Source organism: Nicotiana sylvestris, chromosome 9 (assembly GCF_000393655.2).
Source record: "Nicotiana sylvestris chromosome 9, ASM39365v2, whole genome shotgun sequence".
NCBI lineage: Eukaryota > Viridiplantae > Streptophyta > Magnoliopsida > Solanales > Solanaceae > Nicotiana > Nicotiana sylvestris.
Window position 1 is genome coordinate 142667481 of NC_091065.1, and position 18054 is coordinate 142685534.

Below are 18054 nucleotides of genomic sequence, written 5' to 3' on the forward strand. Positions count from 1 at the left end.
AAGACCAGTGGGAAATGACTTCAAAGTAGACCATCAGCTTTCCAAGATAAGATCTGACTAGTACATCCAAGTGATATAGTCAGGAAGGAACAAGCGCGAGGCCAGTGTCAAGAAAGATATCCCCAGCAAAAGGATTGACGAGTGTCAAGAGGGATATCCTTGCCGAAATCAAAGGTTATTAAACCTCAAGACCAGAGCCCGTGGACAAAACAAGAAAAACAATAAGCATGATTTGGGAAATTCATGCGAGACTAAAAGGTCGGGAAAATGCAAGTTTCCGAGCCATGCCACGAAAGAAGAGGGATATCCCCAGCAGAAAAGGATTATCCCCAGCAAATAATATCATCCCCAACAAGTTGTGGAACGCAGAGCAAGGAAGGGAAAAGGGAAAACCATCCCAGTGGGAGTATCACAACCAACCACCACGTTTTAAACTAACAAATTTTGTTTGATTTGAAACAGGTAAAGGGAATGGCATTGATGACAGAAATGCATGCCATAAGGGAGACTGTAAAACTGGGGCAGAAAATTTTCCTTTCATTTGGAAAATTTTCTGGAAGTCAGGTACCCACTCGAGGAAGAATAAAGATAACACCGGTCTCAAGGAAAGTGGTCATTGAACCAGTGTTGCCCCCGACATAATAAGTTTCCAATGAAGGAAGTTGTTCCCCAGCAGACAGAACAAAGGGATGACATTTGTGCTCAGAAAAGCAAAAACCATTATCATCCCCAGCAGCTTCCAGAAGAATGAAGCATCGATTTGAAGGGATAAAATTCCCCAGCACCATTATCCTCAACAACGTTATCCCAAGAAGATAACACTTTTATCCCCAGCAGTGTTGAGAGAAAAAAAAATTGAATTTGAAGGAGGGGAAGAAAGGAGACTCCCACAGTGGTATTATCCCCAGCAAGCAAGAACAAAGCAAAGCGAAGGAAAAAGAAAAGAAAAGAAGAAGTCAGGCGTCCACCTGGAGAATGAGGATGAAAAAATTGAAGAAGAAATCAGGCGTCCACCTGGAGAATGAGGATGAAAAAATTGAAGAAGAAATCAGGCGTCCACCTGGAGAATGAGGATGAAAAAATTGAAGAAGAAATTAGGCGTAAAAAATTGAAGAAGAAATCAGGCGTCCACCTGGAGAATGAGGATGAAGAATTAAAGAAGAAGTCAGGCGTCCACCTGGAGAATGAGGATGAGAATTAAGAAGAAATCAGGCGTCCACCTGGAGAATAAGGATGAATAATTAAAGAAGAAATCAGGAGCCCGCCTGAAGAGAGGAATGGCGATTTATTTTCAAAGTTGTGGTTGAAGTCAGGAGCCCGCCTGAAGAGAGGAAAGGCATTTTTAAAAGTTGTTGAAATCTTGCCAACCTAAAGAAAGGAATGGCGATGTGTTGTTTGAAGTCAGGAGCCCGCCTGAAGAGAGGAATGGCGATTATTTTCAAAGTTGTTGTTAGGAGCCCGCCTGAAGAGAGGAAAGGCATTTTTAAAAGTTGTTGAAATCTTGCCAACCTAAAGAAAGGAATGGCGATGTATTGGTTGAAGTCAGGAGCCCGCCTGAAGAGAGGAATGACGATTATTTTCAAAGTTGTTGTTGAAGTCAGAAGCCCGCCTGAAGAGAGGAAAGGCGTTTTTAAAAAAGTTGTTGAAATCTTGCCAACCTAAAGAAAGGAATGGCGATGTATTGGTTGAAGTCAGGAGCCCGCCTGAAGAGAGGAATGGCGATTATTTTCAAAGTTATTGTTGAAGTCAGGAGCCCGCCTGAAGAGAGGAATGACGCTTATTTTTAAAAGTTGTTGTTGATGTGGGGAGCCCGCCCAGATAACAGAGGGATACATTTCAGTCTTTACATTTCAGTTGTTGAAGTTGGGAGCCCGCCCATAGAACAGAGGCATACATTTCAGTCTTTATATTTCAAGCGTTGAAGTTGGGAGCCCGCCCAGACAACAGAGGCATACATTTCAGTCTTTACATTTCAAGCATTGAACTTGGGAGCCCGCCCAGATAACAGAGGCATACATTTCAAGTCTTTAATTTTCAAGTATTGAAGTTGGGAGCCCGCCCAGATAACAGAGGCATACATTTCAAGATCAAGTCAGAGGACAATAAAACAGAGGGTTACAATAGGAATCCCCAGCAGGAAACAATAAAATTCCCCGGCACCGGGAAACAGAAGGTTGCAACAAGAGGTCACAGCACAAACTCAAGTGCATGTGTCAAAAAGAAGAAAAGCACCGGAAAAAATGCAAGCAGAAAAGAAAGCAAGGAAACAAGAAAAATTGCAGTATAGCTTAGCTTCTTGTTTTCTTTTAAGCACGGTGTAACAAGGAGATCGGTAAGCAGTAGTAATAGCATGCAACAACAGTAACATTGCAGTCCAACGGTAGTCCCAGCTACCAAAATTTCTCGAACTACATTGACCTGATTCCTGTTTAGCCCAGGATATGTAGGAAACCTTTGAAGCAAAGGTTCGGTCAAATCTTTTTCAAAAAATGCTTCAACGGAGTACTCGGATGGGCAAAAATCGCTCGCTTTATCTTTGCACGAAAACCCTTCGTGTCTCCGGGCAAAGAGGGGCAGCTGTAAGCACGTGATTTTTGCCCTATATGAGAATTACTCCCAAAAAATTCAAAAATAAAATGATTTTTCTTTGGTGTGCAATTTTGTGATATTTTGTGATATTTTGAATAATTATTTGTATTTGTCTGTGCGTGTTTATTTGCTAAATTAATAAAAAATACAAAAATATGTCGCATTTTGCATGTAGGATTTAATTCTACAATTGTTAGTAATTAAATTTGTTTTACAAAAATTAAAAATTACAAAAATAGGCATCGTTTGCATTTTTAGCATTTAATGTCCAAATATACAATTTTATGCTTAATTATTACTTAATTGTGCGTTAATTGTTATTGGGAGTTAATTTGCGCTTTTATAACTTAATTTAATTCTTAATAATAGTTTAAGTATTTTTATAATTTAGTTTTAGAAAAAATAAAAGAAGAAAAAAGAGCGAAAATATAAAGAAAGTCGGAATTGGGCCTCTTCTTCAATTTCAAGCTATAGGCCCAAATAATGGTCCAATCTTCCCTACGACCCAGTCCATTTCGAAGTGGGTCGACCCAGTCCATAACCCAAAAGACCCAAATCCCTTTGTCTTGCATTTTACAAAACTAAACAAAAAAAAAAGAAGACAAAAACCCTAAAAAAATTTCTAAACCATCCGCCCCCCCCCCCCCTCCTATCTTCTTCTTCTTCCTCAAGCTTCAAGAAAGCCAACAATGGCCACCCTATCTTCTTCCTCTCCAAAACCTCTCCGGCGATCCTCCATTAAATCCGACCACCCATGGCTACATCGTCTTCATCTCCTTCTTCTTCGTCCGAAATTCCTAGTCCTATCCGCCATTGACGAAGCTCGTCGAGCTCAAGCTTGAGCTCGACGTCCATGGCTGACCATGCTGCTTCTTTTCCTCCTTCCGAGCACGTCAAGCTGCTGCTGTGGTTGCTTAGATTTTTTTTCCGTCCAAACACCACCTCCGAACGACCCCCAGCCACGCCGGAACAACACAAAACGAACCAAGATGCCATGGCTGTCCGCTCACGCATCTGTTACTGCTGCTCCATCGACGCTGCCGCTGCTCCTCCTTCCTCCGCCGCTACTTCTGCTTCTCGACGTCGTGCTGCTGCTCGCCGCTTCGTACTGTTGTTGACGACGCAAGGCAGTCCGGTTAAAGTCCGGCAAAGGTCGAGGGTTTTTCGTCAAGTGAAGATCCTGTACGTCGTGAGTTCATCGTCAAGTTCGTTGTTTGTTTGGTCGTTGTTCGTCTTTCGATCCGGTTAGTAGTTTTTGAGTTTTATTTTGTCCGTATTTTGTTTTGATATTTTCGAATCTAAAATCAACAAATGTTTGTTTTGTTTATCGTTTGAATTAATTTTTAGTTCATGTTCATGTGTTATTTGTTAAATTAATTTTCAGATTTTAAAATGGAAGTTTAATTAGTTGTTTTCATATTCATGTCATGTTTGTATTATTGTTTAAGTGAATATTTGTTAGTTTGATGTTTGTTAGATACAAATTGAAATTTAATTAAATATTTCTTCAATTTGTTTCATGTGTTTATGTATTGTTAGAAATTGTTAATATTGTTAAGTTCAAGTTTAAGTTCATAATTGTTTCTTCGTCGATCTTGTTATTTGTTTAAAGAATTTAGTTGTGTTAAAGGAATATATTGATTTAATCGTTTAATCCGTCATGTTTGTTGTGTTAAAATAGATTCATTCATGTTCATACTTTGTTTGGATGATCTTGAATCCGAATTTTGTATAGTTTGATTTCTTGTTTACCATTTATGATTATTGCTTGAATTGTTCTCATAATCTTGTTTAAAGTTTAATATAAGAATTGTTTGTTGTAATGTTGTTAGAGTTGATTTTAAGTTCAATATTATTGAATTTAATCTAAATGTACTTGTTTGATTGTTGTTGTTGTTTAAATCCGAAAATAGGTTTTGTTGCTAAAATATTGTTCAATCAAATTTTAGTTGTTCTTTGTTGTTCAATTTGTGTTCATGTGATTTGTTGTTGAAATGTTGTTAAAATCGTGTTCATGTGATATTGTTGTTATGATGTTCATCCGTGTTCATATTGTTGTTTGAACATTGTTAGAAATTGATCATATTGTCTATATTTTGGTTAAGTTTGATTAATTGATGTGTTATAGCTGATGGGTAGTTTGGTAATTTATAGTACTTTCGGGGTAAAATAGTAATTTGCAATAGGGTCAGAGGGGTAGTTTAGGAATTGTACATTTTGTAATTGTTTATATGAAGCATGGGGGACAAAACAAAATGGGGTGGGTTGTGATATAGTTGTTTAATATAAAGGGGGGACAAGATTTAATTTAAAGAGGGAATCTTGCATTATTTTAAATGAAGCATGGGGGACAAAATATAATGGGGTGGTGTGATATGTTTATTTAATGTAATGGGGATGAGTGGAAAGATAATGGGTTGGGTAGAGAAAAAGTATGGATTTTAATTAATTGAAAGGTTTATGGGATGGGTTATAAGAAGAAGTCTTGAACACAAGACATGGAGAGAAGAATAGAGAGAGAACAAAAAAGATACGAGAAAAAATACACACACAGATAGAGAGAAAAAACGGACAGAGAATAGAAGAGAGAAAAATTCCGAAAAATATTTAAGCTTTTAAAATAAAAATAAAAGCTAAAAAATCTACTGCTTTCTTTCTTTGTTTGAAATTAGTATTAATGGTTGTTGTTTCATTTAAAGCTTAAAGCTTTTGTTTTTGGGATTACTACTCCACCGGTCTGTTACTGGGTTGTTACTGTTGCTGGGCAGTTGTTGCTGTTGTACTGTTATTACTGCTGCTGATTCTCATCTTCATTTTCTTTTGCTTCCAATATCAGGTACATATCTGTAAATTCATGTCACGAAAAGCTTCAACATGACAAATTAATGAAGTTCGGGAATTATAATTCTGTTTTCCATTCATTCAAGTTCATTAGTTAAAAATTTGGTTTTTGTTTCAGTTGATTAATATAGTAGTACGTTTGGCGTAATGAATATAAGATAATTGTTACCTCTTAAAGTTCGTTTAAGCGTTGTAATAATATCATCTATTTCGGAATTTTCATTAAGTGAAGTCATGATTGAAATATCAAGGTAGGGAACATGGCATAAAATGGGCCATTAATTACATCCCGTAATATTGTTAGCTAAATGTAAAGTAGAATGGAAGTATCAAGAAATTACATTATTAGTATATCTTGTAAAAAATCTGATTTTGGTTTAGATTGATATAAGTTGTATGTTCATATATGGTAAGATAACGGGTATATGTATAACCATAAGACCGACGAATTGATTAGCTTGTTACGACGTTAAAATATTATGAATGGTTCCGACGAACAACTACGTTGTATATAAAGCAATTTTATTGAATCAGTTTGTAATATTTCTTTTTTCTTATCAACTTGACTCTTATCTTCCATTGCAAACATTAACCAAACCATTATAACTTTGGACTAAAAACAAGTAGATGAGAAGGAGATATAATTTCTTCGAAAACTATTAGTTTGTTTATCAAATTAATTCTCTTTCCTAGTTTTATATGCAATTCATTTTTTGGGTATGCATATATTGTATTTACGGAAAAATGGTATTATTAATCCCACGTTTATTTTTACCCTTTTAAATTTGAATGGCTTGGAGAAATATAATTCTTACGCAAAAAATATAATTTGCGGTTAACATTCAACAATTTATGGAAAATCTATACTACTATTAAGAATATTTTGCGTGATTAGGGATGCGTTCGCGTAACCTGATTATATTTCTAAAAGCAATTCGGATTATGCGTTCGCGCAACTTCGAACGAACATTTAATAAAAAGGGGGCTCTTCGGAGAATATCAATATTAATTTCATATAACTCGAGATGTGCGGTTCAATATTTAATTATACAAGAGCGACGAACGTTCTTAATTTTATTTTTAGCACAATTTCGAACTTAAGTCTTCTTTTTTTTATATATAAAAAATTTCGAAAAAAAAATAATTATGATTATTATATTATCAATATCATTGTGTATACGTACGCGTGACACGATTTTTCACGTTAAAAAATATATAATATATAAAACGAATACACGTACGCGTGATTCGATTCGAAGAAGGGTCTTTAATTATAAACAATCTAAATAGAAGCGGTAACAATAAAATCATGCAATAAAAATGTATTTAACAAATCAAAATAATCAAGCCGAATATAACAGTTGAGCGACCGTGCTAGAACCACGGAACTCGGGAATGCCTAGCACCTTCTCCCGGGTTAACAGAATTCCTTATCCGGATTTCTGGTTCGCAGAATAATAAACAGAGTCATATTCTCCTCGATTCAGGGATTAAAATTGGTGACTTGGGACGCCTTAAAATTCCCAGGTGGCGACTCTGAAACAAACAAACAAATCCCGTTTCGACTGTCCTTTAATTGGAGAAAACTCCCTTGCACCCTCGCGGGGGCGGTAAAAAGGAGGTGCGACAGCTTATACTTTTCTTTATGTCTGCCTCTCAATCATCGTTTTTCATTTAACAAATATCGGAAATGTCTTATCTTTTATTTTTAGAAAATACACCCACATAATTCTTGAGTAATCATCAATCAAAGTCATAAAATACCTGACACTAATCTTGGAGAAAACTCTATTTGGACCCCACAAGTTTAAATGTATATAATCTAACTTGTCTCTAGTCTTGTGCTTTGCCTTCTAGCTGAATCTCACCTTTGTCTGTTTACAAAATGTAGAATGTTCACGAAAATTTAAAACTTAATTTTTGTATCCATCCAGCAAATTTTGATTGCTCAACAAAGACAATCCCTTGTCACTCATATGGCTAAGTTGCAAGTGCCACAATTGAGACTGATTCAAATCACCATTTTCAGATGCTACAACAGCTTCCCCTTCAACTACACTGGCCTAAAGATGATAAAATTTAGAATGCAGCCTTTATACACTTTAAGTATTCTATTCTCGAAGTGAAACTTATACCCTTGATCATCCAAAGACGAAAAGAAAATCAAATTTCTCTTTTTCTGAGGAACATGCCAAAACTCAAGTTTCTAGTAATTCCATCGAATATTCTCAATCTGATGTTATCAACCACCTATACTGGTAATAGATTATCATCTCCTATGTAGACAATCTCGCTCATTTGCTTGTAAGTTGCAAGCTAAATTGTGTGGACACATGTTGAAAGTAGCACCAGAATCAACAACCCATAAATTCTGCCCAAGACTAGAACTCATGTCACAAACTTCCCCTACATAGTCATTATCATCAAAATTATTGCCTGTTCCAACAATATTTGCCGAATTATCTATTTTTTGCTTTCCTTTTTTCTCTTTCAACTTAGGCTAATCTTGTAACGACCCGGCCGATCGTTTTGAATATTGTAGCCTCGTTCCCTAATTTATTGCTTATTCTGTATTTTTTTTTGTTATGTGAGTTTCCAGGTGGTTGGTTTGGTTCCAGGGATATTTCGAAATGAGTTGGGACACTTAGTCCTAAAGTTGGAAGCCTAAGTTGAAAGAATTGATCAGATGTTGACTTATGTACAAATAACTTCAAAATGGAGTTTTAATGAGTCCTATAGCTCCGTATAGTAATTTTGGACTTAGGGTGTGTCTGTATAAAAGGCTTTGAAGACTCGTAGGTCATTTTGGCTTGAATTAGCGAAAGTTGAAAAAATAGAAGTTGGGAAAGTTGAGAAGTTTGACCCAGAGTTGACTTTGTTGTTACCGAGCTTGGATTTTGGTTCTGGAAGTTGGAATAGGTCCATTGTGTCATTTATGACTTGTGCGCAAAGTTTGAGGTCAATCGGAGTTGGTTTGATAGGTTTCGACATCGATTGTAGAAGTTGGAAATTCATTAGTTTCAATAGGCTTGAAATTGGGGTGCGATTCATGTTTTTGATGTTATGTAATGTGATTTGAAGCCTCAATTAAGTTCGTATGATGTTTTAGGATATGTTGGTATGTTTGGATGGGGTCCCAGGGGCCTCGGGTGTGATTCGGATCAAGTTCGAACTCATTTTGGACTTTGTTGGATTGCTGATATCTGTGCTTTTGATTTCCTCTTTCGCAATCGTGAGAAAAGGGATGCGATCGCGTAGAGTCTTTTCTGGAAGTTGGGCACTTGTTCTATCTGTTCCAATATGGTGGGCGCGATTGTGGAGTTCTGAGATTCTGTGTTACGCGAATGCGGGTGTATGAACGCGTTCGCGAAGAAGGTAGGTGAGGTCTGGGATTCAGACGCGTTATTCTTCGCGGTCGCCTAGGTATGAAAGTTGGATCACCGCGATCGCATGGATTTATCCGCTATCGTGATGTGTAATCACTGGGCAGACTATCAAAATATCAAAATCGAGGGTTTGAACTTATTTCTCATATTTTGAGCTAGTGACTTCGGATTTGGGCGTTTCTTGAAGGAATTTCAAAGAATTAATTGGGGTAAGTGATTCTAACTCGGATTTCGTTGCTATACATGAATCTATCATTGCTTTTACCATTTAATTAGTGTTTTAGGTTGGAAAAGTTGGGAAAAGATTGTGAAACTTCATAGACTATAATTTGAGGATTTGAAGGTCAAGTTGAGATCGGAATTGAGTAATTTTGGTATGGTTGGACTCGATGTTGAATGGGTATTCGAATTTTATTAATTTTTTCAGATTCTGAGATGTGGTCCTGGGGTTGACATTTTGGGTTGGCTTTTTTTACTTTTGTTAAAGAACCTAGCTTTATCATATGGAATCGATTCTTATAGCTTGTGTTGATTGTATTAAGTTGTTTGCGGCTAGATTCGAGTTATCCGGAGGTTGATTCGCAAGGGTATGAATCCTCGAACTACGTGTTATGTGGTTGATGTTGAGGTAATGCACATACTAGGTGACGGACGTGTGGGCGTGCACTATAGTAATTGTGACTCGGTTGATTCCGTGGAACTATGTAATTACTAATCTTATTATTATTCATGTATTCTCCATGTGTTAGAGAAATTGAGTTGTGAATCATGTTATAAATCATGTTTAGGCTATATGCTGGTACTTTTGGGACCCGTAGAGGTTCTTTTTTTTTTGTCGAGTTATTTGCTTAAATCGCAATTATGTACTTAGTTGCATCCATCATTTGCATATCATATCTCAGTTTCTATTATCATTTAGCGTTATATCATGTATCATTGTTTTGAGCTGATTAGCATGAGTGTAGTGAGCCCGAGAGACTGGAGAGATTGATGACTGAGTGCGGCCGAGGGCCTAATTGTGAGTGATATTTATAGGATCGGGTTGCACGTCGCAGCATGCCATGATTGGCTTATATTAGCACTTGGGAAGGATCTGCCCCTCCAGAGTCTAACATACCAGCAATGAGCGTAGGTACCTACTGAGTCTGAGTGCGAGTGTCGAGCCATTGAGAGTGTTGAGTGATTGAGAGTGCAGAGTGATTGAGCGTGCTGAATGAGGATGAATACTCCGAGAGTATGAGTATATGGTTGTATCACTGCGTTGCATTACAATCGACATACATATTTGACATGTAGATATCGAGATATAACATACCTCATATTAGCCATACTTGGCATATTTTATCCGTGTTGAGTTCAAACTATAAATAGTTGAAAGCATGTCTACATTTCTGAACTGTCTACAAACTGATCATGAGGCTTTTACTAAGTTATTATTGTCATTTTTGTGTCATATAGGCGTTGTTGTTATCTAGATTTAGACTGTACCTTTCTAAGCTCGTCACTGCTTTCAGCCCAAGGTTAGTCCTGTTAATTATTGAGTACATTGGGTCTGTTATACTCATACTACACTCTACACTTTATGTGCAGATCCAGGTACTTCTAGGCACGGCGATTGCTAGATTTGGAGTTTTATCTGCTTGGAGGCTTTTGAGGTAGCTGCTTTGGCGTCCGCAGACCTCGACTCTCCTTCTTTTCCTTTATTTAACACTGATCTATTTTTCCAAATAGTTGTATTTGATGTCTTGAATATATTGTCATTTAGATGCTCATGTACTCAATGACACCCCGATTATAGAAATTTTGTATATGAGTCGCAGTATTCCTTATCGATTATTTATGAGAGTTATTACTGTTAAACCTGTTTCATCTTGTTTTCAATTTAAAAATACGTAGTTATTTACGGGTGTCAGCTTGCCTAGCACTGTGATAGGCACCATCACGACATGTTGAGTTTTGGGTCGTGACAAGTTGCTATCACAGCTTAGGTTATATAAGTCTCATTACTCATGATAGTAGAGTCTTGCGGATCAATACAGAAACTTTTGTACTTATCTTCGAGAGGCAACTAAACCCTTAGGAAAACATCACTTTCTTGTATTCTTGTCGTGCAGATTTGTTAATTCCAGAAACTAAACTTGTATTATTATATTCTCTCACAGATGGTGAGGACACGTTCTATCGGATCGGGTGAACGAGCACCAGTACCACCAGCTAGGGCTACGAGAGAACGAGGCAACGGTAGAGGCCGAGGTGCAGCTCGTATAGCAACTCGAGCGACATCTATAGATCCAACAGTTGCTCCAACTCAGGAGCAGATTCCAAATGTGGTTGAGCCGGTGGAACCAACTCAGGTACCAGCTGTGCCCATTGTGATTCCAAGCCTTCAGGAGGCTTTGGCCCAGATATTGACTATATGCACTAGCCTTGCTCAAGCAGTTTCAGTTCAGGCTACACTAGCCACTTCTCAGGCCGGGGAAGGTGCCCAGACTCTCGCCGCCCGTACTCCAGAGCAAGTAGTTCAGGTGGTTCAGGGACTTCAGACACCAGGGGCACTACCATCCTAGCCGGTTGCAATTTCTTAGGCCCAGGTGGGTCCACCAATGAGTGACTAGGAATAGAAGAGGCTAGAGCGGTTTGGGAGGCTCAGGCCTCTATTATTTAGTGGGGCTAAGTCAAAGGATGCTCAGGACATCTTGGACAGATGCCAGTGGATTCTTCGCACGGCGGGTATTCTGGAGACGAGTGGAGTCTCATTTACTACTTTTCAGATGTCGGGGGCAGCCTTCAGATGGTCGAAGTCCTATGAGTTGAGCAGGCCAGCCGGTGCTGCACCACTTACGTGGCACGAGTTCTCTGTTATCTTCTTGGAGAAATTTATTCCACAAACCCGTAGGGAGGAGTTGCATAGGCAGTTTGAGTAGCTATTCAAGTAGGGTATGCCGATGACCCATTATGAGATGAGATTTTCAGAGCTGGCTCGTCATATAATCTGGTTGGTTCCCACAAAGAAGGAGAGGATTATGAGGTTCATTGATGGCCTCAACTATGGACTGCGTTTTGTCATGACTCGGGAGATTACATCAGGTGCTAGGTTCGACGAGGTAGTTGATATTGCTAGGCGTCTAGAGCAGGTCCATAGTCAGGATCATGAGGAGAGGGAGGCCAAGAGGCGTCGTGGTGCAGGTGGTTTAAGCGGTGTTTCTTCTGGAGGGAAGTTCCACCACAGTAGGGGTCATCCTTATAAGCCCGCTCAGTTAACTCGTCCGGTTCATCGTGGTGCATCAGCTAGCCATGGTTTATACAGTGCTCGTCCGGGCCAGACATCTCTCAGTGCTCTCTCAGCTCAGAGTTCATCTCGTGCTCCATCAGTTCAAGATTCATCTATACCAGGTCCTTCTAGTATCTATTGTGGATCTTGATGTCTGATTCAGTCTCCACCACCATCGGGGAGTTACTTTGAGTGCAGAGATTTTGGACATATGTAGAGGCAGTGTCCCCGTCGTTTTGGAGGTCCAGCTCAGTAGAGGGGTCAGGTTATGACTTCCGCATCAGTTACTTCACCACTCACCCACCCATCTCGGGGTGGGGCTCAGGCAGCTAGAGGTCTCCCTAGAGGGGGAGGCCGATCAGGAGACTGTCAGACTCGATCCTATGCTTTCCCTGCCAGGCCAAAGGCCATTGCTTCAGGCACAGTAATCATAGGTATTATCTCAGTATGCCACAAGGATGCTTCTATACTATTTGACCATGGTTCCACTTATTTGTATGTATCATCATATTTTTCTCATTATCTGGATATGCCCCATAAGTCCTTAGTTTCACCTGTTCATGTATCTACGCCGGTGGGCGATTCTATTGTTGTGGACAGTGTGTATCAGTCGTGTATGGTGACTATTGGGGGATTGGAGACTAGAGTTGATATCTTATTACTTAGCATGGTTGACTTTGACATGATTCTGGGCATAGATTGGTTGTCCCCATGTCATGCTATTCTGGATTGTCACGCTAAGACCGTGACGTTGGCGATGTCGGGGTTACCTAGAGTCGAGTAGAGAGGTTCTCTAGACTATGTTCCCAGTAGGGTGATTTCATATCTGATGGCCCAATGGATGGTTGGAAAGGGGTGTTTATCATACTTGGTTTGTAAAAGATGTTGGTTCCGATACTCCTACTATTGACTCTATTCCGGTAGTGCAAGAATTTCCAGATGTGTTTATAGTAGACTTGTCGGGCATGCCACCCGATAGGGATATTGATTTTGATATTGACTTGGTGCTGAGCACTCGGCCCATTTCTATTCCTCTGTACCGTATGGCACCAGCAAAGTTGAAGAAGTTGAAAGAGCAGTTTTAGGAGCTTCTTAATAAGGGGTTCATTAGGCCTAGTGTGCCACCTTGAGATGCACCGGTTCTGTTTGTGAAGAATAAGAAGGATGGTACTATGCGGATGTGCATTGACTATAGGTAGTTGAACAAAGTTACAACTAAGAACAAGTATCCTTTGCCGTACATTGATGACTTATTTGACCAGCTTCAGGAGATAGGGTGTTCTCTAATATTGATTTGAGGTCTGGGTATCACCAGTTGAAGATTCGAGACTCAGATATTCTGAAGACGACATTCAGGATCTGTTATGGTCACTATGAGTTCCTTGTGATGTCTTTTGGGCTGACCAATGCCCCAGCAACATTCATGCATCTGATGAACAATGTGCTCTATCCATATCTTGATTCGTTTTTTATAGTATTTATTGATAATATCATGATGTACTCACGTAGCAAGGAGGAGCATGCACAACATCTAAGGATTATACTACAGAGATTGAGGGAGGAGAAGCTTTATGCCAAGTTCTCCAAGTGTGATTTTTGGGTCATTCTTGGGGCACGTGGTGTCTAGTGAGGGGATCAAGGTGGATCTGAAAAATATTGAGGCAGTTCAGAGTTGGCCCATACCGTCTTCAGCTACTAAGATTTAGAGTTTTCTTATCTTGGCCGGATATTATTGTCGCTTCATGGAGGGTTTCTCATCCATTATAGCGCCTTTGACCAGGTTGACCCAAAAGGGTGCCCCATTCAGGTGGTTGGATGAGTGTGAAGAGAACTTTCAAAAGCTCAAGATCACCACAGCTCTAGTTCTTGTTTTGACTTTAACATCGGGTTCTTATACAATGTATTGTGATGCTTCTCGAATTGGTATTGGTTGTGTCTTGATGCAGGAGGGTAGAGTGATTGCTTATGCTTCACGCCAGTTGAACCTTTATGAGAAGAACTACCCCATCCATGATTTAGAGTTGGCAGCCATCGTCCATGCATTGAAGATTTGGAGGCATTATCTCTACGATGTGTCATGTGAGATATTTACGGATCATCAGAGTCTTCAATACTTGTTCAAGCAAAAGGATCTAAATTTGAGGCAGCAGAGATGGTATGAGTTGCTAAAGGACTATGATATTACCATTTTGTATCATCCAGGAAAGGCCAATGTAGTGGCCGATGCCTTGAGTAGGAAGGTGGTGAGTATGGGTAGCCTTGCATTTATTCATGTTGGTGAAGACCACTTGCATCAGATGTTCAGGTCTTGGCCAATTAGTTTGTGAGTTTAGATGTTTCGGAGCCTAGTCGGGTTCTAGCTTGTGTGGTTTCTTGGTCTTCTTTATATGATCGAATTAGAGAGTGTCAGTATGACTACCCCCATTTTCTTGTCCTTAAGGACACTATTCAACACGGCGATGCCAAGGAGGATTCTATTGGGGATGATGGGGTGTTGCAGATGCAGGGTCGAATTTGTGTGCCCAATGTAGATGGGTTACTTGAGTTGATTCTTGAGGAGCTTCACAATTCGCGGTATTCCATTCATCCGGGTGCCGCAAAGATGTACAGGACTTGAGGTAGTACTATTGGTGGAGGAGGATGAAGAAAGACATAGTGGAGTTTGTAGCTCGGTGTTTGAATTGTCAGCAGGTGAAGTACGAGCATCTGAGGCCAGGCGGTTTGCTTCAGAGGCTTAAGATTTCGGAGTGGAATGGAAGTGTATTACCAGGGATCTCGTAGTTGGGCTCCCACAGATTTTGAAAAAGTTTGATGTTATTTGGGTGATTGTGGACCGGCTGACTCAGTCCGTGCATTCCGCTCCAGTTGGACTACCTATTCTTCAAAGCATTGGCTGAGATCTATATTCGCGAGATTGTTCGCCTTCACGGTGTACCGATGTCCATCATTTGAGATCGGGGCACGCATTTCACATTGCAGTTTTAGAGAGTAGTGCAGCGATAGTTAGGCACATGGGTTGAGTTGAGTATAGCATTCCACCCTTATACGGACGGACAATCCGAGTGCACACATTCAGATATTGGAGGATATGATACGCGCTTGTGTCATGGACTTCGGGGGTTCTTGGGATTATTTCTACTGTTTGCAGAGTTTTCCTACACCAACAACTACCAATCGAGTATTCAAATGGCTCTGTATGAGGCCATGTATGGGAGGCGATGTCGATCTCCGGTTGGTTGGCTTGAGTCGGGATAGGCTAGGCTATTGGGTAGTGAATTGGTTCAGGATGCTTTAGAAAAGGTTAAGTTGATTCAGGATCAGCTTCGCACGGCACAATCTAGATAGAAGAGTTACATCGATCGGAAGGTTCGTATGTTGCCTTCATGGTAGGAGAGAAGATATTGCTCGGAGTTTCACCCATGAAGGGTGTTATGAAGTTCGGGAAGAAGCGCAAGTTGAGCCCTCGGTATATTGGCCCTTTTGAGGTGCTTGAGAGTATTGGAGAGGTGGCTTATAAGCTTGCATTGCTGCCTAGTCTATCGAGTGTTCATCAAGTGTTTCATGTTTCCATGCTCCGGAAGTATTTTGGTGATCCATCTCATGTTTTGGACTTCAACATGGTCCGGTTAGATAGGGATTTAACTTATGATATGGAGCCAGTGTTCATTTTGGATCGGCAGGTTCGAAAGTTGAAGTCAAAGAATATAGCTTCAGTGAAGGTGCAGTAGAGAGGTCAGTGCTACTCCCAAACGCACACGTACATTGCACATGACTCAATCAAGATGGTTATGTTCAACTCTCAAGTCAAGCAAGCACATATAGTTGAGAATTCTAAGCAATAATGCACTAGGTGACATATAAGTCAAACAAGTGAGAAAAGGCGTCACAGAGTAGGCTATTTATTTCATTTAGGCATCACAATTCAAATCAAATCAGGGATACAGAGCATATGTCATAGCCTAATGTACCAGCACTAAACATTTCAACGGGTATCTAGAGCAACTCAGTTTTCTTCCTATCCTACTCCTAAAAAGATAAAACCAAAATACCTGGTTCAAGCTACACCCTTGGAAAAGAACTGGCGCCCAAAGAAAAACCAAGGGAATTACTACCTAACTATCCTAACAACAGCGAAATAAAATCTTTTTGGTATTTTTAATCGGACCTTAATCCCTCAAGAAAGCTGTCCAAGATATCTATCATTGGGAAAAGTCCCAGTTTTTTCTGAATTTTTTCTATATTTTTGTTTTTTAATAAGTCTAATACTCTAACTAGACTACTTCTAACTACGGGTTATAAATAAAAAAAATAATGAGAATTTTATTTTATTTTATACGATTACACTCAGAAAGTAATTCTTCCACCCCACACTTATTTCATGCATAGTCCTTGATGCATGGATCACAGAGAAAAATGTTAAAACAAGGATGAGAAATACTCTCTGAGACCCTCTAGGGCCTAGCTAGCAACATGATCCTCAATATAAGGGTTAGGACGACCCCACACTTAAGCTCAAACATATTCCGCAGCTTCAACTTCGGGTACTCAGACTTTTCCAAATCTGCAAAATAAAACAACCAAAATGTGACACTATAAAAAATAGAAAATTAAAATACAGGCCAGGTTGCCTCCCAACAAGCGCCTTATTTATACTCGTGGCATGACTTACACAACTTCACCACTTTTTTCTCCACTTTGAAGATATAAATTGTATCCCCAACTTTGATTCAAGCTTGCAATTATGATTCTGGGGTGGTGCTATGGATACAAAAGAACCAAGCAAATAATGTCGCATTTTGCACTTCTTGGCCTTGAAGTGAGGGATGTCGTTTTGTCTCCTTGGAATCGCAAATTTCAGAATGTATGCACTTTGTTCCCCATCCATTAACTCCTCCATAGGCTCGGGTGGATCAATTCTTGTGTCACCAACCAAACACAATATTGAAAAGTGTTTAGAATGAGGTCCAATACGCTCCAACACTAAAAAGCTTCACTTTTAACATCCTCACTTTTGCACACTTCCTTAACCTTGGCATCATTAATAATATTATGGTCAAATAGTTGGAATTCCTCTTTGTGCTCCACAAGCTGGCCAGTATCCACAACAATTGGTTGTAGGGCATTAGATGCCTCAACCTTTTTATTCAATTTGGCATGTAGGTCATGGATATCGGAGCCAAATTGGTATTTTCCTTGAGCTTAGTTCTTCCTTCTATCAGTTGTTCTGCCATATTTGAAAGATCATCACGGAGAGACTCATGAAATTTTATTAACTGAACTTGTTCCTCTAGTCAAGATTGGCTCATTATATCTGCTTCTTCAAAATTATCTTCTTGTGGGAACTCGCTCTCTTTAGCCAATTATTCTGCCTCGGCCTTCATTTTCATGATTGTTGCACTAATTCTTTGTATAGTATTTTGATTTTCATCTTGTTTCTCGTCTACTTGCCTCAGCATTTCCATAATATGGGCAGCACTCTCCACATCTTCCACTTCATTATTCTTATCAAACTCATAAACATTATTAGAAATATCATAATAAGGGCTCAGAGAAGGGTAAACAAATTAGGCCAACCATCCCAATGGCAACCTTGATAGCCACACACATTACAAAATTTTCACTCATATGATTGAGATTCACAATTTTGCCATAAGTGTGGTCCTCCACAATATGGACAGGGATCACCAAAATAAGAATAACCAATATTCGACCAATTCTCATTCCAAAATGCCATGTAAAAAAACAATTAAAGAAGTACTATACTAAACTAAAATTAAAAACTTGAATAGAAAAAAAAAATAGTAAAAGTCTAATCTAGCAAAACAGTCAATTTCAAAGTCCCCGACAACAACACCAAAAACTTGCTACTCCTAAACGCACACGCAAGTGTACGTGGCCGTACAAGTAATATAGGATTGTTAGTCCAGATATCATACCCACAGGGACTTGTGATTAACTTTACTATAT

General features: G+C 39.3%; 1 protein-coding gene across 1 annotated transcript; it reads left to right on the forward strand.

The window, feature by feature from the left end:
• The first annotated feature begins 15470 nt into the window (after nucleotides 1-15470).
• On the forward strand, nucleotides 15471-15815 carry LOC138878350 (uncharacterized). The gene has a single exon (XM_070158016.1). It carries the CDS (start codon nucleotides 15471-15473, stop codon nucleotides 15813-15815), a length of 345 nt encoding a protein of 114 aa, XP_070014117.1.
• Nucleotides 15816-18054: the final 2239 nt, after the last annotated feature.